This window comes from Daphnia magna, linkage group LG10, assembly GCF_020631705.1.
Source record: "Daphnia magna isolate NIES linkage group LG10, ASM2063170v1.1, whole genome shotgun sequence".
NCBI lineage: Eukaryota > Metazoa > Arthropoda > Branchiopoda > Diplostraca > Daphniidae > Daphnia > Daphnia magna.
This window is the reverse complement of record NC_059191.1, coordinates 9,484,654-9,506,931: the sequence shown is the minus strand read 5'-3', so window position 1 is coordinate 9,506,931 and position 22,278 is coordinate 9,484,654. Positions and strand designations below refer to the sequence as shown.

General features: G+C 41.0%; 7 protein-coding genes and 1 long non-coding RNA gene across 15 annotated transcripts; 6 read left to right on the top strand and 2 right to left on the bottom strand.

Annotated features, from left to right (window-relative positions):
• The first annotated feature begins 77 nt into the window (after positions 1–77).
• LOC116931706 (protein BUD31 homolog) lies at positions 78–1,237 on the top strand. The gene is made up of 5 exons (XM_032939326.2): positions 78–232; positions 407–509; positions 678–800; positions 872–1,038; positions 1,100–1,237. Exons 2-5 carry the CDS (start codon positions 416–418, stop codon positions 1,148–1,150), a joined length of 435 nt encoding a protein of 144 aa, XP_032795217.1. The 5' UTR covers positions 78–232; positions 407–415; the 3' UTR covers positions 1,151–1,237.
• Positions 1,187–3,778, bottom strand: LOC116931701. The gene is made up of 9 exons (XM_032939319.2): positions 3,479–3,778; positions 3,219–3,415; positions 2,822–3,157; positions 2,583–2,740; positions 2,316–2,517; positions 2,071–2,256; positions 1,786–2,013; positions 1,607–1,718; positions 1,187–1,540 (listed from the first exon to the last, which is right to left on the bottom strand). The coding sequence occupies exons 1-9, from the start codon at positions 3,693–3,695 to the stop codon at positions 1,299–1,301; spliced, it is 1,878 nt and encodes a 625-aa protein (XP_032795210.2). The 5' UTR covers positions 3,696–3,778; the 3' UTR covers positions 1,187–1,298.
• Positions 3,779–4,168: 390 nt separating this feature from the next.
• LOC116931696 (protein ELYS) lies at positions 4,169–8,205 on the top strand. The gene is made up of 8 exons (XM_032939314.2): positions 4,169–4,315; positions 4,376–4,531; positions 4,606–4,850; positions 4,917–5,179; positions 5,246–5,439; positions 5,494–5,738; positions 5,800–6,297; positions 6,368–8,205. The coding sequence occupies exons 2-8, from the start codon at positions 4,423–4,425 to the stop codon at positions 8,189–8,191; spliced, it is 3,378 nt and encodes a 1,125-aa protein (XP_032795205.2). The 5' UTR covers positions 4,169–4,315; positions 4,376–4,422; the 3' UTR covers positions 8,192–8,205.
• An 8-nt stretch (positions 8,206–8,213) lies between these two features.
• On the top strand, positions 8,214–12,918 carry LOC123466561 (nucleolar protein dao-5-like). The gene is made up of 4 exons (XM_045180231.1): positions 8,214–10,598; positions 10,665–10,937; positions 11,617–12,562; positions 12,635–12,918. Exons 1-4 carry the CDS (start codon positions 8,214–8,216, stop codon positions 12,745–12,747), a joined length of 3,717 nt encoding a protein of 1,238 aa, XP_045036166.1. The 3' UTR covers positions 12,748–12,918.
• A 142-nt stretch (positions 12,919–13,060) lies between these two features.
• LOC116931700 (intraflagellar transport protein 74 homolog) lies at positions 13,061–14,521 on the top strand. 2 transcript variants are annotated; one of them, XR_006652217.1, is made up of 7 exons: positions 13,061–13,226; positions 13,296–13,442; positions 13,507–13,609; positions 13,677–13,820; positions 13,883–14,079; positions 14,141–14,316; positions 14,381–14,521. XR_006652217.1 is itself a non-coding variant. In XM_045180230.1 (6 exons), exons 1-6 carry the CDS (start codon positions 13,083–13,085, stop codon positions 14,207–14,209), a joined length of 804 nt encoding a protein of 267 aa, XP_045036165.1. In that variant the 5' UTR covers positions 13,061–13,082; the 3' UTR covers positions 14,210–14,317. The 2 variants fall into 2 exon arrangements, 1 of the variants encoding a protein (XP_045036165.1); XM_045180230.1 differs by lacking the exon at positions 14,381–14,521 and having other exon boundaries at positions 14,141–14,317.
• On the top strand, positions 14,393–15,610 carry LOC123477145 (centrosomal protein of 128 kDa-like). The gene is made up of 5 exons (XM_045180571.1): positions 14,393–14,608; positions 14,663–14,862; positions 14,927–15,050; positions 15,120–15,344; positions 15,404–15,610. Exons 1-5 carry the CDS (start codon positions 14,393–14,395, stop codon positions 15,608–15,610), a joined length of 972 nt encoding a protein of 323 aa, XP_045036506.1.
• A 12-nt stretch (positions 15,611–15,622) lies between these two features.
• On the bottom strand, positions 15,623–17,827 carry LOC116931703 (glucosidase 2 subunit beta). The gene is made up of 7 exons (XM_032939322.2): positions 17,558–17,827; positions 17,396–17,493; positions 17,130–17,341; positions 16,800–17,067; positions 16,438–16,728; positions 16,251–16,374; positions 15,623–16,190 (listed from the first exon to the last, which is right to left on the bottom strand). The coding sequence occupies exons 1-7, from the start codon at positions 17,685–17,687 to the stop codon at positions 15,706–15,708; spliced, it is 1,608 nt and encodes a 535-aa protein (XP_032795213.2). The 5' UTR covers positions 17,688–17,827; the 3' UTR covers positions 15,623–15,705.
• Positions 17,828–18,307: 480 nt separating this feature from the next.
• Positions 18,308–21,188, top strand: LOC116931695. 7 transcript variants are annotated; one of them, XR_006651898.1, is made up of 7 exons: positions 18,308–18,538; positions 18,639–18,741; positions 18,908–19,040; positions 19,142–19,195; positions 19,275–19,663; positions 19,788–20,001; positions 20,106–21,188. It is a non-coding gene; the product is annotated as an uncharacterized LOC116931695 (long non-coding RNA). The 7 variants fall into 7 exon arrangements; XR_006651897.1 differs by having other exon boundaries at positions 18,812–19,040; XR_004399106.2 differs by having other exon boundaries at positions 18,639–19,040; positions 19,275–19,386; positions 19,555–19,663.
• The last annotated feature ends 1,090 nt before the right edge of the window (positions 21,189–22,278 follow it).

Here is a 22,278-nt window from a genome sequence, read left to right as displayed (position 1 = left end):
TTATTATTAAAAAATTTAAAAAATTTTATTATAAAAGGAATTTCAATAATTATATGTTATTTGATAAATTTTGTGTTCCATTGTATTAGTGGCGCCTGGCACCTGTGTGCCTTTTGACGACAGAAAGCGTTTTCGTTTCGAACAAGAGCAGTCTGCTTGTTCATCTCCGCAATCATTTCTCCCAGCCAATAATAGACTAAAGAGAACTTCAAAACGTATCAGTAATCGAAAAGTATGATTTTCTCCATTACGTTACCTTTCGAATATATGTTATATCATGGTCGTACCATATCTTTTTGCTGTAACCTGTCAGGGCTTGCTACAGTGCTGGGAGCATACAACTGATGAAATGATAGAACAAAAAAATTTTTAGATTTTTAATTTTTTTTTTTTACTTTTAATCTAGTTCACTGCAATGCCAAAAGTCAAAAGAAGTAAGAAGCCACCTCCAGAAGGCTGGGAGTTGATTGAACCTACACTAGAAGAATTGGAAGCAAAAATGCGAGAAGGTAAAACAGCCACTTTTTTGTTGCTAATTTGACACTTCTATTTAATCGTGAATATTTTGCAATATAAAATTAGTTAACTTGTTATAGAAAAAGGGTATATTCTACTATTACATGGTTCAGCTGTTGTATTTTCATGAGATTAAAAAACCATTTTCTCTTTCTTTAAAGCTGAAACGGATCCCCATGAAGGAAAAAGGAAAGTTGAAGCATTGTGGCCCATTTTTAAAATCCATCACCAGCGTTCTCGCTATATCTTCGATCTCTTTTACAAACGAAAAGCTATTTCGCGAGGTAAATACCGATTTGCGTATCGAATCTTTTCGTTATTGAAAGTGGTCGTAATGTAACGAATCATTTCATAGAGTTATACGATTATTGCTTGAAAGAGCATATCGCGGACTCGAGTCTCATTGCAAAATGGAAGAAGCAAGGCTATGAGAACCTATGCTGCCTCAGGTGCATTCAAACAAGAGACACAAATTTTGGTACCAACTGCATCTGCCGTGTGCCCAAAGCCAAAATGGAAGAGGTAGCATAATAGCTTTGTTTAGCTTTCATAAAATTATTAGCTAATTGATCGTTCGTTTTAGGGCAAAATTGTCGAGTGCGTTCATTGTGGTTGCCGTGGCTGCTCAGGATGAAGGATGCGATCGCAAATGATATCCATTTTTTAATACTACGATTATGACAAATTTATTGTTTTTTGATAAAATGAACAGTGAAACGACTGATACTTTTTTCCATTTAGTTAACGCAATTCAACACGTTATTAGACGAAAAAAGTTCCAGTCATCCAATCTTCACCCGTGCACCTGGCTGATGGAAACGTACGCCAAAGTAGACGTTAGTAATGTGGTTCCGAACACTCCAGTAAACTTGGTGAGATTCGTTGCGACAGTGGACCGTTAATTGCATCCTGAGACCATCGGCAATGGTCTCAATATTTGGATGGCAGTCGAAGGTTAAAGTGGTATTAGCAAGCGAAAGAGGGTCGATAGCATCACACAATTTACCATTGATAAACAGTTTCCCTTATTAAAAGACGAAAAAGGCATGTCAGAGAAACAAAATTGATGCTGTAGAATGTTATCAATTACCTTCTACATTCACAAAGAACGTTCCCTCTTGATTGAGCGTGCCTCCTTGTACCCCCTGATCAATCAGGGCGAATCCATCCTCGGCGTGTACGATGTCGGGGATCTTCTCCAACTAAATTTTGAGATCATTCAGTAAATTCCATTTTAAACTTTTGAATTTAAGGCAAAAGGAAAGTTACAGTCACGCTGATGCGGCATCCCGGAAAATATTGGGCACTAGACGAGAACAAAGGAGTTAGCGAGTTAACAATTTTAGAAGCTTCTCTTAGATCAGAAGAGATCTTCCAGGCACTGTTTATTGTTTCCCAACAATATCCTGGGATTGAAGTACTGGCTAGAAAAGGGAAGCTCCACGGAGACCAACCGGAGGAGCCTTCCTCCCTATAACTGATGTAAATGGCATAAACCTAATTTGATAAGATCATTTTTAAATTGTTTTATTAAAGCAATTTTCAAAGGGGTACCTGATGCGGTTCAAGACAGTTGAGGTAAACGTAATTTTCTTTACTGAAACCTTTCAGTATCTGAATTTGGTTTTCATGGAAAATAGACTCATCGCCTATGGGAGCAGCAGGATTGTGGATACAGTGATAAAGCCTTAGACTCCTTGTTGGCGTAAAGTTTCCCATTTCGTAAGCATCTCTAAATAACTGAAATTTTCTATTTAGTTTTTGCGGTACGATATGTGTACATTAAGAAAAGTTCTCACCGGCTGATTCTCACACGCGGCATGGCTAATTTGGATGCGAAGTGAAGCGGGTAATTGCAATATGTTCGATATTATGTACGGAGGCTGCTCGCATATATTGCCACATTTTTTTATAATTTTCCCGATTTCTTCGTGAGCTTCGTCGGTGTTAAACACGCTCCATATTCCACCAAGTTCTTCTCTTTTTAGCATTTCCGGTAAGCTATTGGTATATTAAGTTCTTAATTTTCAAGTGTTGGATGCTTGACGAATGCTTTACCAAAGTACCTTACAGCTGGTTTATTTTTTGGCGAGGACCACGGCTGATTATCTTTCGTGGCTTTTTCTACATCCAAAATCAACTTTCTTATGGTCTTCAATCTTCCTTCAAATTGCTTACGAAATGTTTTCAGTAAATTTAATGACCTAATTTTCTGTTCTTCAACCTAATATGGCATAAGAGATATTAATATTATTTTGCAATGCCACAAACCATGCTTCTTTGGAATGTTAATGTTTGTGAATACTTGAATTTTCATTTCGCGTTTTTTCCGGCTAATGAGTTTCATAATTTTAGCAAGAAGGAAATCGAGCGTATCATCAATTTCAACTTCTGCTGTCTTTGACATGTTCACAACTTCCAACTCATAGTGCTGAATCTTTTGGAGGCATAGCTCAATCTGTTCCATGCTATATTTGGCTGTTTCATAAATACCATTGGTTGGATTTTCACCAGTTGTTATGTCATCTTGACATGTATCTGAAGACTGGCTTGTGTCATTGACAAAATCTACTGTTTTGGCTTTTTTATACAATTGATTACATCTCTTCTCCTTATGGCGACAAATTTCACATGCTGTAACCTGCACCACAATAACTCTACAGTAAGTTTAAATAAAGAATACAATTTTTTTGTTGATTTACCCAATGAATGACATCCTTCACCATTCCACGCCAAAAGAACAGACTCTCTATTTTCTCCAGTGTTTTCTTTTGGCCCCCATGCCCCCCTTCAATAGAGCTTCCATGGCAATCTTCAAAGACCTGCTTTTTCCCTTCTTCGTCCAAGATTACAAGTCTTTTATCAGTTTTATTTTTCCCAATGTAGTACAGCTTGTTGTCTAAAACAATGATGATATACTTAAAAGTTCAGATCAAGATTTTCATTGTAGCGGGAAATTTACCGACAAGCGAGAAGTTGGTGGCAGCCTTTCTTAGAGTGCGTTTTTGGTTAAGATTCAAGCCATTTGGATATTTACGAGTGGCAAGAAAAAACGATATATTTTCGAATGAGGTAACATTGTTGGAAGAAATTACATTCGATAAATCAGCATTCAAAGTTGTTTCATTTTCCCTCGCGACATGACCAATTTGGAAACTAAATTGAGATGTATCCATCATTAATTAACTGCACAGTTAAGAATTAGGAACCATCTTTATCTTTTCTGGGTTTTGAATTGTACAGTACCATGTTTTCGTCTGCTTCTAACAAGTTACGCGCTCTTAGTGCACCATGATAATTGATAGATAAGACTCAATTTTTTCGTTTTTGGATGGATTTCAAAGTAAAGTTTGTAAAAAAAAATTATAAAGGGGCTTATTAGCGGAAAATACTGATATGGGTAGGAAACTGAAAAAAAAAAAAAAGAAAAATCATTTTATGTCTGTCGCGCTAGTACCTTTCGGTAGTAAGCCGGGGGGGGGGTCTCAGTTCTCACTTTTCAGTTCTCAGACTTCTCACACACTTCTCAGATAAAATTGAAAAAAAACTGTCCAATATATAATATTTTTAAAACATTTTATAAATTCGGTTTAAAAACAGGATTTATGAAAAACCACAATTCAGGAACTTAAATTGATTAAAAAATTTATCAAATAACTTAATTTTTAGCACTAGAGCAACTTCTCTTTTCAATATTTCAGCACTATGTTCGTCAATTGCCATTGGCGCCTTGTGGAAAATCGGTATACAGAAGATCAAAACGTGGGAAAAAAACGTCTGATCTGCCGTCATACCCAATGTAATTGTCGGCATTTTGAATCACGAATTCCCTCATTGGTTACCTATTATTTGTTATCGGAACTACTTTGAATGAAATCAAGACTTTTAGAAAATTAATTTGCGATCATGGAATGGATTGAGCCCGTCAATGTGAAGTCGGCTGTAAAATACACGTCTTCACTAGTGGACGCGGTCGATCAAGAGCGTCAAAACATTATCCATGGATCTATTACCGGTAAGGTTTTCTCATGCCCCTAAACATAACATGGAAGTACAACTTTCAGGGTTTGGTTTTTGTTTTTTTCCCAGAGTCCAACGTGGCATGGTTTGCTTCTGGGGATAGGCTCGATGTTGTGTCAACAACCCACTGTGGAGTGCAAAGCCGACATTTCTCTTGCCAGCAAGGGCAGGAATTTGTGATTACTTGTGTAGCTCCCATCCCAAATGAAACCCTTGCGCTAGTGGGCTTGAGTTCTGATACAGGCTCTGGTGCAGTGGCTCTTTATAATTATGTCACTTCTATGATTTTAAATTCTTGGAGTGTGTCTCACAAGGTATGGTTACTTTAATGTGATTCAAATTGATAAATCAAAACACTTCTTTTCAATCTTCTATGATAGGTGACTTGTGTTTGTAGCATGGAAATTCCAAATGCAAGTTACAGGCAATTTTTGAAGTCTGACTGCTTTCTTTTTGCATTGGGCACAGAAGAGGGCCATGTAATGCTACTGGCCATTGACCAGCATTTCAAATTTAGCGCAGGAACTCACCTTCTTGAATTGAATATTGTACACTATGTCACTACAGACGACATTTTACAAAAACGAGTATTTTTCAAACCTCCAGTGGTTTTGGTCATACCTCTGAATGACTCTATGTACAGGTAAATGAACATACTTTCCTTCAAGTCTTTATTGTTTGTGAAATGAAGTTCTTTTTATTGTTTCAGGGCTGGTCGATTTGTCTTGGAGTCCATGCATGAATCCAACGCAGTGCTGAGTGTTCGACAAGAAGAAGTCAGTGCAACAGTGGTTAAATACATACCACAGAATCAAACCCTATGTGTTGGCTATAATACTCAAGGAGCTTTCCAAATGTTCAGCCTCAAGTCATTGGAATTTGATTTTAGCGGTTTCGCTACAGGTACTTGACCTAAAAATCTGCTGTATAATAATTAGCTTAAAGATTCAACTTTAGGCTGCAATGGCGAGCAGCTCGATCGAGTTCTAGATTTTGTGTTTTTGGAGCCAGAAGATGATCCACGACATTTTTGTTACCTGACTGTGGTAGCGCAGAAATCGTGGGATTCTCATGCTGCTCCTTACGCCTTGCTTTACTCGTTGACGTACGTCCGCAAAGAGGGCATCCCAGATGGCGGTATTTTATACGAAGATCTGCAGTACATAACGCTTAGATTGGATCTTAACTTCGGACCCTTGATCGTGGGTTGAAAATAATTTGTGATTACGTCAAAAGTAAAATACAATTTCCTTTTCATCTTAGGTGGGCGACAAATCGAATGGAGAGGATGTCGAATTGCTAAGATGCCAAAGCCTAGCCTCATCTAATAACCATGGCAACACGAGAGCGACAGGTTGCTATGGCCTATGTTACTTCGCCATGAGCTGGAAGAACGGAATTTACCTGGTTATGTTTGACCTGAACCAATGGTACCAGGCCCATATGCCTCCGCGATGGATTTTTGACGACACGTCCAGAGTGTGTCCCTTTATGGGATTATACCAGAGCCAATCCGTTGGGCGCACTCGATCAGTACAACAGGTGTGGATTCAACCGGCCACGCTTTCCGTCTTCCATCGCTCATCAACCACACCGACGGAAGCCTTTTATTATCCTTCGGCTCTAAGTTTCCGCGCAATGGTCGTGTGTCCCCAAGAGGCGGAAAGTGTTGTGTTCTTGGGCATGCAGTCGCTTCTTCTTCAAAAACTGTCTCAAGCTGGATCTCAAGTTCTCAATCATCCACACCGATTTTACGTTCAGGTGAAATTGTTGTCTTTTAATTTCTTGGTCTGGCAGTTTTTATTTATTAGGATTGGTTTTTCCGTAACAGGCCATGAAAGCCGGGCTCACGCACACCGAGATGGTTGCACCTCACACGGCCCAAATGGCAGAAGCATTATTAAATGTTGGACTAGAGAACAACTCGAGGTCTTTCCTGATTTCTTGTATCAAGGATGAAGGAGCAAATTTAAATTTTGTAGAGAAATGGGCGTGGCAGCAAGTAGTCAACTTGAAATCACTGCGAGAAAATCTTTGCAACACCCTTTTCGATCACTCGAGCCAAGAAATGGAGCGTCAGATGCATTGTCAACTGTATCACGTGACGCATCAATTCAACAACTTGTCCGTCCTCTATGACGTCATGGACAAACGAATTCGATCCTTGAATTCCGGAATCAACGACAAGCTTCGGGACAAATCACGTGCCATTTACCTGCTCAGTTTGCATTTGGAGACGGTCCTGTGGTTCCTTCATGGCGGGCTGTTGCCTGAAATTGACGCAGGTAGTGTCGATGACGAGGAAGGTTGCAGTTCACTTCCCTATCCTCGCCGTCAACTGGAGCAATTCTACCGGAATAGGAAATCTGAGATTGAGAGCCTCAGCTCGTCTGTCAAAGCAGCCGAAGTCCTTTTGATTGAACAACTGGTCCCTGCATCCGTCGTCGAGTTGTGGGCGGAAGAAAAAGGCACAACAAATCCACGTGATATTCAGACTTATCCTCCTCCGTCGCTGTATGCTTTGCTATCAGCATATTTAAGGCCGGACGTGGACGACGTTACGAAACACCGTCTAGTTCAATACGTCTTTATGGATTTGACGTGGATCTATGGTCGTCACGCTCATTACGGAAACATTTTGCAACACCTGGTGACTTTTCCGTCCACCTACTCACTTAAGCCGAGCATGATCAAAGTGACGCAGGCGTTCTGGCATTTGGATCATCAAAATTTCGACGACGCTCTTGGTATGCTACTTGATCCATTGGTCCACACAATGGACATTACCAATGCACAGCAGAGGGCAATTCTTCGTGCGTTCCTCTACCAGGACAAACATAGGCACGCGCTCAAGTACGCAACGTTGCGCCGTCCTGTCTGTCCCGAGCTGGAAGATATCCAGCTCCACCTGACGATCCTGATCGCCAATGGTTTAATCAGTGACGCCCTGAGTTATATCAGACGCAATCGAAATCAGCGTAACAGCGTCGAATTGATGCAGCATTTTCTGAACGGATGTCAGGAAATGCGCAAAATCAGCGTCCTGTTAACTTTGCCGCTGTCTGAGGAGGAGGAAGATCACGTGACCAATTTCTTGAAGCAAAGTAGAAACATCGACCTGCAAGAAGCTCTGCTCCTCTTCTATATTCAACGCTGTAAATATCCGGATGCCATTGCCTACAGTCAGCGTTTGAATCAGATGTGGCCGGCTCGTGATACCATTTCCAGGGAACGCTTCAACCGTCGTGAAATGTTGATGCAGACACTGATTGGTGCCCTGCCGCCCATCACGTGCAAATTGGCTGCCATCGCTAATTCTCGGCCACCCACTTCGTCGACATCGTCTGGCGTTTCGAAATTCCCGCGGCCACTTTCCGTTTCTGTGTTGCCGGCCACATCCAAAATTCAATCCACTGGATCCAATTTCTTCCGCACCGTGATCGAACAATCACGAGCCACTTGGCTTATCGAACAGAAACTTCACGAAGAAGTTCAAACGCCATTGAGACCTAGGAAACGCAAATTGGACGACCCAGAGGCTGTGCTGTATCCGGATGACAACCAGCCGGAAACGACTCCCATTTTTGTGCAACATTGTACAACCAGCTCAGCGCAACATAACCTTAGGGATGTCGCTGTGCTTTCCTTCACCTAGGGGCGCTCCAGATTCCTCGGCGATGGACATTACGTCCGTCACCCAACGCGATGCGGATGCGAGTCAGTCGAGACAAGGAAAACGGCCACGATTCTCCCTATTTCCCAAAGCTATTGCAGCAGTGAAAACGGATGCCGAAGTCGTTTCAGTTTTGCAAACTCCTCCCATCCGGCGATCCAGACCGTGCCATCCGTCGATCACTGAACCGGATGGCAGCATTTCTAGTCGACCCTCGTCCATTTTGAAAGATAAGATGCGTCGTTTCATGAACTTTTCTGCCTTTGAGACTGCCGGACGACCTATTAGCGATGCTGATCCGTCGGAATCGGAGACGGAAATGGAGGTTTCTACAGCATCGGCCAAACAATTGCGTTTCCGTCTGCCGCAACCACAAGATGCTGCCTCACCTCCGCTAGCGTTGGACATTTCAGAAATTGCGGCGGTCCCTTCGGCACAGGAACTCGAAGTCGATGACATGGAAGTCGTGTCGGAAGTACAGCACTCGAATCAGCATAGTTTTGTAGTGGGAGAAGATTCTCAGTTTCTCAGTTTTGAAGATGATAGCGAATCTGCTGCTCCTCAACCTTCTCTTCCGGAGGTTGCACAAGTCGAAGAAGCAACAAGTGAAGAACTTCAGCTACAAGAAGAGCTTCCTGGTCCAGTGTCTGTCGAGAAGGTGATCCCCGATGCTGAAATTTCCAGTTGTGGCATGGAACTAACCAACATAGAAACCACATCTATCCATCCCATCATTGTGTCCGAGTCGCATGTTGTATCTGCGTCAGTTGTCAGGGATGATGACGTAGAAGAGGCACCGACTTTAGCTGTTCTGGAACCCGTTGTCGCTGTCGAAAAAGAGCCACCAACACTCGCAATTCCGGCGATGCAACAGATTAGTCAAAGTCAAGACACGGATGGATCATCAAACGATGAAAGCGACATTGTATGCCTGGATTCCAGTAGCGATGAGGCTGACGCAGTTGACAGTAAATCTGTTGGAAAAGAGGAGGAAGAAGAATTGGAAGGAGACTACGATGAAGTTGAGGAGGAGGAGGAAGAACCGGAAGAAGAAGAAGAACTAGAAGAAGAGGAAGAAGACCAACTGGTAGCCCAGGAAGAAATTGAAGAAGTTAAAGACGACATCCAAGTCATCGAAGAAGAAGAAGAGATTAAAGACGATGATCAACTCGTAGAAGAAGTTGAAGACGAAGACCAAGTGGTAGAAGAAGAAGAAGAAGAGGGAGATGATGAAGTGGAGCCCATTAGTGAGCGACCAGTGGAAGAAGAATCCGACGTTGAATCTGAAAAATCCTCAGAGGAAGGTGACGAACCTCAGGTTGCCGCTATACCAGATGTTCAAGTTGAGCCCATCTCTGAACCAGTAGAAGATGAATCGGAAGCTAAAGTCCCCGAACAAGCACCGCAAACAACCGAAACTGATAAAGGACCTGTAGATATTTTACAAGAAGAATCATTCGTACCATCAATTAATTTTGATGAGGAAGATGAAGTCTCTGAATATTCTCACAGTATGGGAGGTTCAGTTGACGAAGAAGAAGATCTGCAAACAAGAAACGAAACTCTTGAAGATTCATCTTCTTCTTCAGAAACCCATCAAAGTCTTGTGCGTTCAACGGTTGGTCATCAGGCAACCATATCTACCAGCACCTACAAGCAGAGATTCACCATGTCGTCATCGTCATCTTCTTCAGCATCAGAAGAAGAAGCCAATGATTCAGAGGACAATCTTCGGTTGCAGGAAGCTGCTGCATCGCGCAAGCCTCGCATTAGTGGCTACAGTCCAGTAGAACCAGATTTAGAATGTGTTTTCGATGTAACGGAAGCAGTCGCTGTCGAACCTGAACCTACCCAAATGGAGGAAGAGGAGGATGATGAAGAAAGCCAACATGGCCGAGCCGAAGCTAGTGGCTACAGTCAAGTTGAACCTGATATGGACGACGTAGAGGTGATTGAAGATGAAGATGTAGAAGAACCGAAAGAGTCGGCTGTGGCTGATCAACCAACAACAGAAGAAACAAGCGCAAATGTAATGGATTCATCACGTAGTCCTGTAGCTGAAGAAGACGAAGAGGGTTGCGAGAAAATTGATTCGAATGATGAACAGAAGGCTCAAGAAGAAGCAGAGGAGGAAGAAGAAGATTTCGAACTGAAATTTGCAGAAACACCAAAGGCTATTTCGACAGCTCGTCCTTCTAGTCTCCGTCGGTTCTCGATGTCTTCGTTCGCCAATTCCGAATGTGTTTCAGAAGAAGAGTCTTGTCAACCTGAAGATGAGGTCATCGAGCCCGAAATGTCACCTGTTGCCGATTCGCAGAACCTTCATTTCAAAGATGTTGCAGAAGAAGTACAACCGAGACCCCATGCCCAGCGCAGTAGCGTTTTCAAGGTACCATTCTGTTCTTTTAGATTTTAAAGGGTTTTTATTAACATTTATATTTTAACCCTGTTTTAGAGCCGACTTCATTTGACCGATAGCGAAGCTTCATCAGATGACGATCAGGAGGAGGTGGAAGCTCCTGTGGCTGAAACTGAGCGAACGTCCAGTCCAGTTGAGGACGTGAACGAAACAATAACCGAAGGTAAAGTGGAAGCTGACGCCAAGGACGAAGAAACGGTTGACGATGGTGAAATCGAAGCTGAAAACTCTGATGAATCGAGTCGTTCCGAAGGTTCGACGACCGATGAAAACTTGGAATTGAGGAACATTTTACAAGCCCACGAGAAAGTCGAAGTGCCTTTCATTCCGGACGCTGCCATTATCACCACGCAGGCGGATCTGTCGACGATTGTTGAGGAACGATCGTTCGATCAATCAATGGCGTCCGGACTTGTTAAAACAGGGAAAAGTCCATCGCTTGATGATGTCGGAGAAGAAGAAGAAGAGGACCAGGAAAAGGAAACTGAGGTTGAGGAAAACACGAAAATGGAGGATAAGGCAGCCACCTGTAGAAACTCGTGTTGATTTAGACAACGTAGATGCGGCCAAGGAGCACGAGGAAGCAGAAAAACCAAACACATTTGAACCGTCTTCTTCCTCCGATGATGACACGATCGAATTGGAACTGCCTCGTCCAGCAAAGCAACAAGTCCGCCCCAAATCGCTGATAATGGGTTCGCAAGTTCCACTTCCATTTAATTCGAGGCGGAGTATCTGGGAAACTCGGGAAGATGGTGACCGTTCACCTGAAAGCGTCACGTCTGAACCTCCGCAAACGTATGAGGACATGATTGAAAGCAACATTAAGAGAAGGACGAGGAGACATAGTTCTTCTACTTCTAGTACTTCTCAGGTTGTTACTCGACGCCGATCCAGCCGTTTGTCGACTTCAGTCATTGAAGCTCCAGCTACTCCAGTCAAAGAAGAAGAAATTCTACCATCTGCCCTACCAACTACGCCGCCTAAGGCCAGTAGAAGACGCTCGGAAGTGAAGGGCGACCAGTTCTCTGCTCCACCAAGTTGTGAAGTGAGCCCAACGGAGAGTTCCTATTCCGGAAGAAGTAGTGCAACTGGAACGCCGATACGTCGATCCGCTCGGATATCAGCATTGCGCGATCGAACGCCAGAACCGACAGCCTCGACAGATGCGCTTTTAGCTAGTCTTGTCGGACGCATCCGCAGACACAGCTCCGGTCCGGTAGGACCCGATTGTCTAGTGCCAGCCTCACCTCTGCGGAGATCTGGCCGAAAATCGGCTAATGTTTCACGAGACAATTCACCGACCAATAGTGTGACGTCAGAGCCACCTCCGGTGAGTACCAGTCGAGAATTGACGCCCAGCCGGAGAAAACACACGCCGGCCAAATCATTATTGAGAAGTGGGCAGAAATCCGTAGCTCTCAATTTGTTCCCTCTTGAGGAGGAGAAAGAAACAGAGTTTGCACTTCCATTTGAATTGCAACCCAAAATGCAAGCCGGATCCTCTTATCAGGACCTTTCTGTAGCCCCAGTCGACTCGGATGAGTCCGTCAGTCTTGACGAAATAAGTTTGCAGAGCGATAACACCAGCAGCGTCAAGAAAGAGAAAAAACCTCGCAGCAGGCCATCGTCTGTTGCTTCCGGCCGTTACAATTTGCGCCGGGCAGGTGCTGGACGACCTTCTGAACTGGATATCATTTCCGAGGAAGCTGCTGCATCTGCTGAAACAGTGACGTTGAATCTGAAACGGGGCCGGGAAGATGCTTCTGAAGAAAGCTCAGATCAGGCTGGCCCATCTCGCAGTCAACCGACTAAGGAAGGTGAAGAGGAAGAAGAGAATCAAGAATCAAATGAATCAAGTCAGAAGACGATTCAACCAAAGCGGGTGGTTCGCAACAAAAGACGAAAGAAGACGGAAGACGTGGAAGTAACAGGTATGTTTCAATTGATAATTTGTGTCGGTCACTCGTCAGTATACTTAATTGTTTCAATTTTATTGAATAAAGAAGAGCTACATTTTGCTCCCACATCTCGTCCACCACCCAAAAGTCTTCCAAAAAGAGATCCTGTAATCAAATCCCGAACTTCGGTCCGACGTTCGATGAGATTAGATAAATAAGTTACCAACACAAATGAAAACAGGAGATTCAGGGAAGATATCTTTAGTTTTCTTTATTATTTTTTTTCTTTTAATTGATTTTTCCCGCTCATGTTCCGTCTACTTGTTTAGTTATAATATAATGTAATGGCTTTATCATTTATCTAAGTGAATAAAATTATGATGAATGAATTTGAAACGCCCGCTCAAGTGACTGTGCGTGGTACATTTGGGGGGAGTGCAAGTCTCCAAGGCAACGCTATTCGTGTAAACCAAACATTGAACAGGAACCATCTGTTTCGTGTACCTTCCGCACCCTTTGACACAGAAACATAGGGGAAGCCTTTGTTCTCGAAATGGAAAGACCTCAAACTCGGCGTGGAAGCTCCGATACCAATTCCTTTTGGGAACAACATCAGCAACAATTGGAAGCCAATACCAGTCAAAGTGGAGGAGACGGTGCAGTAATCACTTCGTCGTCCAGACCATTAACAAGAATGGTAATTTTTTTTAAATGGATATATTTACAAGAAATATCTTACTAATCAAAATTATTTTGTTTCGTTAAGGCGAACGAGTACGGAGTCCAAAAATCAAGTGGAATGATGTCTGCTGGATTCGCACAACGAATGTCTAGCGTCAATCGCCCTGGATCTCGTGCTGGAACAGCTGCATCAGGAGCCAATGCTATGAGAGCAGTCACGGCGTACGGTCATGTAAGTCTATTATTTTTAATTTTATGTGCACAACTATCATCCCTTTTTCTGTATTCATAAATAGAATACGGCAGCAGCCGACCGACCAACAACTCAGCAAGGACTGGGAGGTTTAAAAACAGCTTCACGTGGACTACCTCAAAGGCAAATACAAGATAAATCTTATTGTACGAAGAGTAACAATTTGAAATGAGAACCGCTAACGATGAATAATGATAGTCTGTCGTTGATTAGATTTGGGAGTGTTGCGGGCCAAAATGACGGAGGTGAACGCAGAAATGGGGAAACTTACCAAGGGCATTGAGAAAAACAACAAAGAATTGCAAAGTCTACCGTCATTGGAAAAGCGAGTGAAAGAAATGGCCGCGGAAATAACGGGTTTGTTGTACGCATGATTTCGATGTTCTAGTTAAAGCTTATTAGTTTCCGTCGAAATTTAGATTTGCAGAGTCAGGCTGCCGATTTGAATTTACTTCAAGAAAAGATCGCCATCAGCAGTGATGCCTCGCAGATGGAAATAGAACTTCAGTCGTTGCTGATTCAGAATGAACGCGAAGCTCACGAAGCCGAAGATATTTTTGAGATTGTCAAAGCAGTCAAGGAGAAAATTGCATCGCTAGAACGGGAGATTCAAATGGTATGCTTGCGAGAGTGCTCGTCTTTCGTAATTCATACACAAATATTCGGTTATTTCACAGGAAAACGACGAGGCAGAGAAATTGATCACATCTTTAACACCAGAAGATCAGGAAAATACTCGCAGTTAAAGACTGAGCAGAATAGATTGGCTAAGGAAGTCGAAAATACAACTACGCAGTTAACTGTGTTGGAAGCTCGTGCTCGAAAATTGGAAGAAGAATTACGTCTCTCACCCGTAAACTCATTTTTGAAGTTTGGGAATTAGGATTTTTAAAGAAAATAGATATTTTACATTGCAGGCAAAAGAAGAAATGTTTCAGCTGCGCCAGTCTCTATCTCAGTTGGAAACCAAATACGAGCAGATGAACGAACAAGATGCAAAACGTCTGGATCCGGAAGGGGAGCGAGCGCAGCTGGTGGCCAATGTCAAGAGTGACAATGCCGAGGTGGCCGCTATGGAGCTACAGATCAAAGATATCTTGGCCGAAACAGAGAGACTGCGAAATGAACTGCAAGAAGTCGACAACGTAATCAACTCTCTACGACTCGTTTTCTTAAATTTATCAACAATTATTTAACAGACGTACGAAGAGAGTCAGAGCGAAAGAGGACAAAAATATCGAGACTTGCGAAAACGAGAGCAAGTCATGGACGAATTCTTGTCTTCATGGGAAGACAATTGTATCAGTGAAGTGGATCGTCTCAAAGAACTGGAGACTCAAATCACACACACTTTGAACAAGATTGGCAAACAGCAATCTCTAATGCAGCTCGTGCCCAGGTTGTACCACAGAAAGATAACCTCATTTCCAATTTCCTCATAGCATTTTAAAAAATACCGATAGCATATCAGAATATTCAACTGCCAAGGAAGATTACCTGGTCAAAGAAGGGGAGCTAGAGAAATCACGTGCAACTGTTGAAGGCATTGCCGTCGAGTACCAGCGGTTGCAAAACAACTTGCAGAAAGTAAATCAATAATATAGCAATGTTATTTGGCGTCTCGAAAGATAAAACAATGAATTGAAAACTATCTAGATGGAAGACCTAGAAAGCAAAGTTCAAAATGAATTGAAGACGCTGAAAGAACAGTTGGCCACAATCGAGATGAATTCCGTTAAATTCACTGGTGTAGACGACTTGCGGTTCGAAGCGGAAGAAAGAAGAAATCGGCTCCTATTGGAACAGGAGGATTTAGCTGATAAAAAGAACGAAATTCAAGCTCGTGTTAGTCGATTGCAAGCACAATGCGAAAATTTACAGGTAGTTAGTGCACTTAAGGTTTAGTTGTTAAAAGGTAAAACACTTTGTGACTGTGGTAGGCGGAGCTGGACAAAAACGAGACCCATGTAGCTCTTCATGTATTTGACGAAAAACTTCGTCTACTTGAAGAAGAAAACGAGTCCATTTCAAAGTACATAACTGAAAACGAAAACCTTTACAACGTAACAGCACGTCGCGAAACTACGATGGATATAGTGAAAACGTACCTAGAAGGTTTGCAATTATTTTATACCTCCACAAATTAAACTCCAAAAAAGTATCATTACATAGCATGTATTCGAAAAGGAATGTTGCTTGGAAAGCAAATAAAATTGTTGCACAGAAATTCAAAGCTATTCCATTACAACTCGTCGTGAAATTCCGAATCACCGTCGTTCGGCTTTCGTGGCTCACTGCAGGCAGCTGGAGTCGTGAATTTCATTTCGTATTCACAACGGTTCGGCTCGGACACGGAAAGGAGTTGATTTTCCATTCCGCACGACAGGTGAACCTTGAGAGAACGCTGTGGTCCATTCCAGCATTGAACTCCTTTATCGTACTTCATGGCTGCGTACTTGCTTCCCTCCGGACCGTCCCAAGAATCCCAAGAGCCTAGGCGAGTCTCGCTGCCTCCGTGTTTGGGTCGTTGACTGCCATTATCAAACGGGCACAGCTTGTAAGTATACTCCCTGTCGCTGTACTCGTAACACTGGCCGTCCATCGGTTGGTACTCTTCATTCGGACCGTAATCTTTAGAGTTGGATTCTTCCAATTGACGGATTTCTCGCTCAAGATCTCGCAATCGACGATCAGCTTCATCATATGCATTACGGGCTTTATTGGCAGCTGTAAAATGAAAACGGTAACGTTTACATTGGAAGTACGATTGGATTAATTAAATAATACCTTCAATTAGCGCCTGCGTTTCAGCATCGTACTCAATTGAACTTGGAGTAACGGGAGAGGGTTTCACAATTTCTCCCTCTTCTTCATGCTCCTCGTCTTCTTCTTCTCCTTCCTCTCCATCCGTCTGAGTGTAAATGCTTGGGTTAATTTCAAATTAATGATATCGCCGTTTTTAATTAATATTTACTTCCGGGATAGATTCTTCTTGATGATGATCGTCGGGCAATGGGATTTCCCCAGCTTGCTGCTCTGGCTGAGAAGGTGCTTCCAAGCCTTGTGCTTTCATAATAAAGGGTTTGATCAAAGGCCAACCAGTAGTGACAAATTCATTTTTTTCCATTTCTTCTTCATTGTGTAAAAAGAACTTGGCTTCATCAGGACTGACTGTGCCATCTTGGTTTTGATCAAAAGCTGTGTGAGTTTGTAGTTCTTCAACTTGAAGTTTGCCATCTTGGTTGCTATCAAGCCAGTCAAAGGCCTGAATCAAACAAAAAATATATACATGATCAATTAGTCTTTCGTTGTGGCCGAGATCTAGTGAAAAACTACCTTGGAAGCTTCGCCTTCCCGCTGGGATCTTTCCATTTCTTCTTTTTCTTTCATAGCTTCTTGTTCAATTTGACGATATTTGTCTAGAGCTTGTCTTTCAGGCTCTTCTGCTTCCTGTTTCTCTCTTTCCTTCTCAGAACGAAGAGCCTCTGCCTCTAGTTGCTCAGCTTTCAAAGCCATATTTCTCTCTTGCTGAGACTGCTTGGCATGTTTTCCCTTGTTAATGTACTCCAATTTGATGGCATATCCTTGACTTTCCAACTCATATCTGGAAATGGAGTATCTTTTTATCTATGCTTCATCCTCAATATCAAAAGACATTTTTTAAACCTTTTTTGGGCTTCTTCTTGCGCTGCTGAACCAAGCTCTTTGCACGTATTAACACAATTGGCACCAGACTGGTACTCATCAGCTGCATCACAACAATCACAAATGCCATCATTGACTCTGGAAGATGGCACAACCGTCGCTTCATGGCCCAAATTTCGACAATAGAATGAGCCATTTGGACAAGCAGAAGTTCCTGGTTCATCACTACCATCCTACCAGATGGCATAAGATAAATATATTTACATAATCTATAGGATATTATATACCTGACAATCACAGTAATCATCATTGACATATCTAAAGGGAAAGGTTGCACTGCCATCTAAGCAGGTGAAATCACTGTCTGGGATGTACAGAGAAGCTCCTAGAAAATATATTTTGTTATTTCAATACTGCGTTTAAATTCCTAGAAGAAAAGAATAATTTACTTGCTAGCGAAACTCCTCGTGGACGTGTCACTTGGGTAGCGGTGGCCGTTGTTTGTTTCCAAAGCACCGCTGAAGCACACAAAATGAGCACATTTTGAAAAACTACTGCACGAAATTCTTTGAGAAACATCTCCAACTTGAATATTATTCAAACTGATTTGAACTATATTTATTAAAATCTAAACGTATCCGCGACAACCGGCTCTTCCAAATAAATGGAAAAGAGACTGAAATTGACGTGTGACGGAAATAGCGCGAAAAATTGGAAATTGAAAGTGGAAATAAAGAATACTAAAATGAAGAACGGGGTTTGGAATACTTTGCACTGATGTTTTTCACCTGGTGGCCTGATAGAACACTTTTTCCTTGTTTCTTTTTGGCGCGTAGGCTAAAATTTTACTATTTATAAAGCGACTTACTATAATATTACCAGTAATTGTTTGCTTTTTTTTCAACGAGCTTTATTTGCTAGTTAAGTTGAATGCTAATACATAGGTTAAAACAATGAACAAATTAAAAAGTACCGAATCAGCCTCATTCGTCTTCTCGTTTTCTCATAATTATTTGGTTGATTTATTAATGTTATCTGTCATTTAAAAAGAAATTTTTGAAAGAAAAATAAAATTTTTATTCTATATTTTTTTTTACGGAGGTATTATTCAATTATATTGTATTTGATCAATTATTTGAATTTACTCACATTCCGTTGTGGCAACGGTGCATCCGGCCTAAAACAACGAAACCCGGTTTTCTCCGTTTTCTCTCTGAAGAAAGTAGTCTGAACCACGATTTCTAATGGCGGCATTTTCCTGATATGTAATGTATTACCTTTGCTTAATTTTCATCTCCTGGTTTTCCTTGCAGAGGAAGCGATGAATTGTTGCAACTTATTTCTCGCGTAACAAAACACGTGTGTCATTAAATTAATCAGGGTTAATTGAATATTCAAGGACATACAATTAGAAGTGTCCCCTGTATTCTGTAAGTATTGATAAAATGTTTATTTCCAGAATTCAGTCTGCCAAAAAAGTAGCATAATCAATAACTAAATGATTTGATTTACAATTGGGCAATTTCACAGAGTTGTCACGTGATTTCACCTGAATCATCCAACATCCTACAATCTCTCTTTATATGGAATAAAGAGGATGTCACTTCTACCTTCTGCCTGTTAATTGAATGATGTAAGTTTTGGTAAACATCAAATAGCATACAACAATTACAGCCTTGTATCACACCTTGAATGGCTTTTAGAATGAGCAAAGATTAAGAGAACAAATCTTTCAAAACTTCCTCAGAAAGTTCAGTAACCAAACCTGTAATGCAAATTTTCTATTGTATTGCATTCAGATTGTTGCTGCAACATTGTAGCTTGATGCAATAAAGCTGAAACACCATAGCTTAACATTTCTAGAGTGATAACTATCGTTTTCAAAGAGTCAATAGGATTATCCTTAATACTTATCCTCATAATTGAATTAAGGTTTTGTCTTATTTTTTCCTTCAAGTTAATAACTTGTTAAATTATTTCTACTATTCATACTTTATCCATTAACTGGAAACCTAAATGGTAACTTCTTTCAGCATGTGCACGATTCATCCTACAGGAATAATTAACAGTGAAAAAGCTGCCATAAGGTAAAAATTTCTATTTTAAAGCAAGTCTGAGCTCTTGAATGAAACTTTTTATTTAGTAACGTAAAAATTTACATTTTAGATTATTGTTCACAGAGTCAGAAAACAATGTGTTGAATCTGATATTCTAGCCCTGGAAATCCCAGGTGCCTTTCTGCTTCAACAAGGCTATAAAGCAATTATAATTTCAGTAGGTAAAGAGTGAAACCAGAAACAAAGCACAGACATTTTTTAATTTGGTTTTTCCGCTTAATGTTATTGTTACACTTCACTTTTGGAAACAAAGAAGTGTATACCAATGTTCAGGGTCAAATTGATGAAATGGTTGAGCCAAAAAAGAACTTAATATTACTTTTGAACAGGTCCTAACTCAGTGTACGCGGTTGATGCCGACGATCCAGCAATCTTTAGGCTGCGGTCTTCCAGTGCTGGGAATTTGTTATGGCAAGCAAATACTCCACAAGGAATGAAGTAAACAATTCTGTTTTATATCACATTTTTATCATTCAAATTGTTTTTTCAGCAGTATTTAATATGTCAGAAATAACAACTATGTACTAAAATAATTTGAAAGTTTTTGTTTTGTTCTGTTAAGTTGGAACTGTGGAGAGAAAAGATGTTCGCGATGGGCAATTCGAGATCCAAGTAGAAACGGAGTGCCCACTGTTTAAAGGCTTAGAGACTCAGCAAATGATATTACTGACCCATGGTGACAGCGTAGACAAGGTTGCAGAAGGAGAAAGTTGCGTCACATTATTTCCGCTGTTGCTGATATTAATGAGTCCAGTTCCATGATTTGTCTGAAAACGGTATGTTGATTTCCTTTCCATTGAATGCGAAACATTGATCCTAATGGCTGGTGTATAATTACAGGACGAAAAATGTTGATAAACTTCTTATTCGATATCTGTAGATTGCAAGGAGGTTCCACACTGGAGAAACACGAGCAGCAGTGTAACGATTACATCCGGGTCACGATCGGATGTCATAAGATCGTGTTCATACAGTAAGCGGCGGAGTCGTCTCCGCCGTTTGTGGTAACCTTCTCCATAAAGCACTTCTACAGGGTGATGCGTAAAGTATAATCCGAGCAGGTCGTCACTAGTTTACTCATAATAATCATAATAACTCGGGCTCAATCTTCGGGTAATTTGAGATACTTTTCTGGACCGTTCAGAATCTTATGATTGGCCAAAATTTCTAAAATACGTCGTCCTGTCACATCTTAAATTCTACGGTTTATAATACTTGTTCAATGACCGAGTTCTTTTACAGACAGTGGCTTCTAACTATGTTCACATGACTCTTCGTTAAAGCAACATCTGTAAATGCCCAGAGTGTGCCTGCTTAGAAACCGAATTTGAATCCGATTTTATTTTGTCTCGAAAATCATGTATAGTTTGCTATATTTAAATTTTAGCAAACAACGGAACACAATTCAATTCGAAGTCAAACACACAACGAGCTTATTTTTTTCAATTAACGTACGGGATCTGTTTGGGTATAGCGTCTTGGGTTTAAATCCTTACAAAATTGAATTGCTACCTTTGTCGAATGCTTCATTTCGTTTACATCGACTATACTTCAATAATTTACAAGTGGAAAAAGGTTGCATTTAAGGAACAAGAAGGTATTGTGCGTGTCTATGTATGAATCGTGGCTTAAAGGGTGAGCATCGGATTGTGGCGCTGGATGTTAGTGGAATCAAATCCCATCAGAGGTAAAAAGTACATAATATGGTTGCTGATTCACTTTATTGACGATATCACTGACAGTTTACAAGCGTTTTAGTAATTTACCTTGGGCTACTTCAAATTATTATTAAAAGTGGGAACATGTTACCTTTAAGCTCATGGTAAAAGTTGAAACTTAAAATGTATGACTCATGGCTCAAAGGTAGAGCACTGTAGCGGTACGCCAAAGGTTTAGGGTTCGATTCCCAAAAGAGTCAAATCACATTCCAATGAAGAAAATAAATTCAATCGGGAAAATTCAACATTCGCAGAATTTCAATGTCTTCGGAAATATTTCTGATTTATGAGTTGAATATATAAAAGTAAAGCTAGATTGCCTTATCCAAAGCTCTGTAAAGTCCTATTCTACAACGATGCTATTGCTATTGCTCGCATATACTGGAAAATTTCAAATCAGATGAAGAACGTATAGTTAAACATACTATCATCATAGGTTCTACTCAATTTGTTAGTTGATAAAAAACAATTGAAATAATTTACATTACATTTATCTTTCCCATGGGTTGCATATTGACAATTTATATGCCAGTACATGTAATCCATCATGGATTTTGAATTCGACTTCGCCTTGATTGGGATTCGAACCCAATGTACAGAATATTCCAGTCCAGCGTTCTACCATTGAGCTATGAGAGATACAATATTAAAATGTAAGTCTTCAACACATTAAGGTAACAGTGCAAAGTTGTACATAGGGGATCAAATACCAATGGGGGGGATATAGGGGGGGTTGCCAGAAAGGTATCGCATCCGCCTAGCAACTCAAAGGTCAGTGGTTCGAGTCCCAGGGGGCTCCTGGCGTCATGGGTATCAAACCTTCCCAGGTGTCCACCTTCCACGTCGCCAGTCGGGTCGAGAAACTTCCCCATTACGAAGTAATGGGACGGATATTTTGGCGCTAGTTAATATAATATCCAATAACAAATTCTAATAAATAGTTTTTGTTAATTTTGAGTTGTCCAACCATTGGCATACTCTGTCGAGAGATACCATCGTAGTGCTTGGACAACATTACATGTTTATAACATTGTATATATCAATATATATCAATTAAACTGAAGCAGTATTTATAACTACAAAGTAGTAATTCTTTCGGCTATATCGGGACTTGAACCTTTTATCTTCGGCGTGCCATGCCGATGCTCTACCACTGAGCCATAAATCATGCAAACTCTATTACTATTTTTTCGTGTTAATTGAGTTCAACAAATTTGGACTTAGAAATTTTTTGTCGCATGATTCAAGATAATTTCCTATTATATATCCACAATAATTATACAGAACAGAAATGCAATGAAATGACAATATACGGTTTCATTTAATGTCTTAACC

What these genes read in the sequence shown, in the direction of transcription:
- LOC116931703 (XM_032939322.2), bottom strand. Translation starts at nt 17,687, where the DNA reads ATGTTTCTCAAAGAATTTCGTGCAGTAGTTTTTCAAAATGTGCTCATT. An exon ending in ATGATTACTGTGATTGTCAG is followed by an intron (nt 17,342 to 17,395) that starts GTATATAATATC and finishes GCCATCTGGTAG; the next exon opens with GATGGTAGTGATGAACCAGG. An exon ending in AACGCAGGCGCTAATTGAAG is followed by an intron (nt 16,191 to 16,250) that starts GTATTATTTAAT and finishes TTCATTTTACAG; the next exon opens with CTGCCAATAAAGCCCGTAAT.
- LOC123466561 (XM_045180231.1), top strand. Translation starts at nt 8,214, where the DNA reads ATGGACATTACGTCCGTCACCCAACGCGATGCGGATGCGAGTCAGTCG. An exon ending in AGCGCAGTAGCGTTTTCAAG is followed by an intron (nt 10,599 to 10,664) that starts GTACCATTCTGT and finishes ACCCTGTTTTAG; the next exon opens with AGCCGACTTCATTTGACCGA. An exon ending in TTTTACAAGCCCACGAGAAA is followed by an intron (nt 10,938 to 11,616) that starts GTCGAAGTGCCT and finishes ACGCCGCCTAAG; the next exon opens with GCCAGTAGAAGACGCTCGGA.
- LOC116931700 (XM_045180230.1), top strand. Translation starts at nt 13,083, where the DNA reads ATGGAAAGACCTCAAACTCGGCGTGGAAGCTCCGATACCAATTCCTTT. An exon ending in CCAGACCATTAACAAGAATG is followed by an intron (nt 13,227 to 13,295) that starts GTAATTTTTTTT and finishes TGTTTCGTTAAG; the next exon opens with GCGAACGAGTACGGAGTCCA. An exon ending in AATGGCCGCGGAAATAACGG is followed by an intron (nt 13,821 to 13,882) that starts GTTTGTTGTACG and finishes GTCGAAATTTAG; the next exon opens with ATTTGCAGAGTCAGGCTGCC.
- LOC123477145 (XM_045180571.1), top strand. Translation starts at nt 14,393, where the DNA reads ATGTTTCAGCTGCGCCAGTCTCTATCTCAGTTGGAAACCAAATACGAG. An exon ending in AACTGCAAGAAGTCGACAAC is followed by an intron (nt 14,609 to 14,662) that starts GTAATCAACTCT and finishes ATTATTTAACAG; the next exon opens with ACGTACGAAGAGAGTCAGAG. An exon ending in CACAATGCGAAAATTTACAG is followed by an intron (nt 15,345 to 15,403) that starts GTAGTTAGTGCA and finishes TGACTGTGGTAG; the next exon opens with GCGGAGCTGGACAAAAACGA.
- LOC116931696 (XM_032939314.2), top strand. Translation starts at nt 4,423, where the DNA reads ATGGAATGGATTGAGCCCGTCAATGTGAAGTCGGCTGTAAAATACACG. An exon ending in CTTGGAGTGTGTCTCACAAG is followed by an intron (nt 4,851 to 4,916) that starts GTATGGTTACTT and finishes CTTCTATGATAG; the next exon opens with GTGACTTGTGTTTGTAGCAT. An exon ending in CTGAATGACTCTATGTACAG is followed by an intron (nt 5,180 to 5,245) that starts GTAAATGAACAT and finishes TTATTGTTTCAG; the next exon opens with GGCTGGTCGATTTGTCTTGG.
- LOC116931706 (XM_032939326.2), top strand. Translation starts at nt 416, where the DNA reads ATGCCAAAAGTCAAAAGAAGTAAGAAGCCACCTCCAGAAGGCTGGGAG. An exon ending in GGAAGCAAAAATGCGAGAAG is followed by an intron (nt 510 to 677) that starts GTAAAACAGCCA and finishes CTTTCTTTAAAG; the next exon opens with CTGAAACGGATCCCCATGAA. An exon ending in ACGAAAAGCTATTTCGCGAG is followed by an intron (nt 801 to 871) that starts GTAAATACCGAT and finishes ATCATTTCATAG; the next exon opens with AGTTATACGATTATTGCTTG.
- LOC116931701 (XM_032939319.2), bottom strand. Translation starts at nt 3,695, where the DNA reads ATGATGGATACATCTCAATTTAGTTTCCAAATTGGTCATGTCGCGAGG. An exon ending in AACGCGAAATGAAAATTCAA is followed by an intron (nt 2,741 to 2,821) that starts GTATTCACAAAC and finishes ATGCCATATTAG; the next exon opens with GTTGAAGAACAGAAAATTAG. An exon ending in GATGCCGCATCAGCGTGACT is followed by an intron (nt 1,719 to 1,785) that starts GTAACTTTCCTT and finishes CTCAAAATTTAG; the next exon opens with TTGGAGAAGATCCCCGACAT.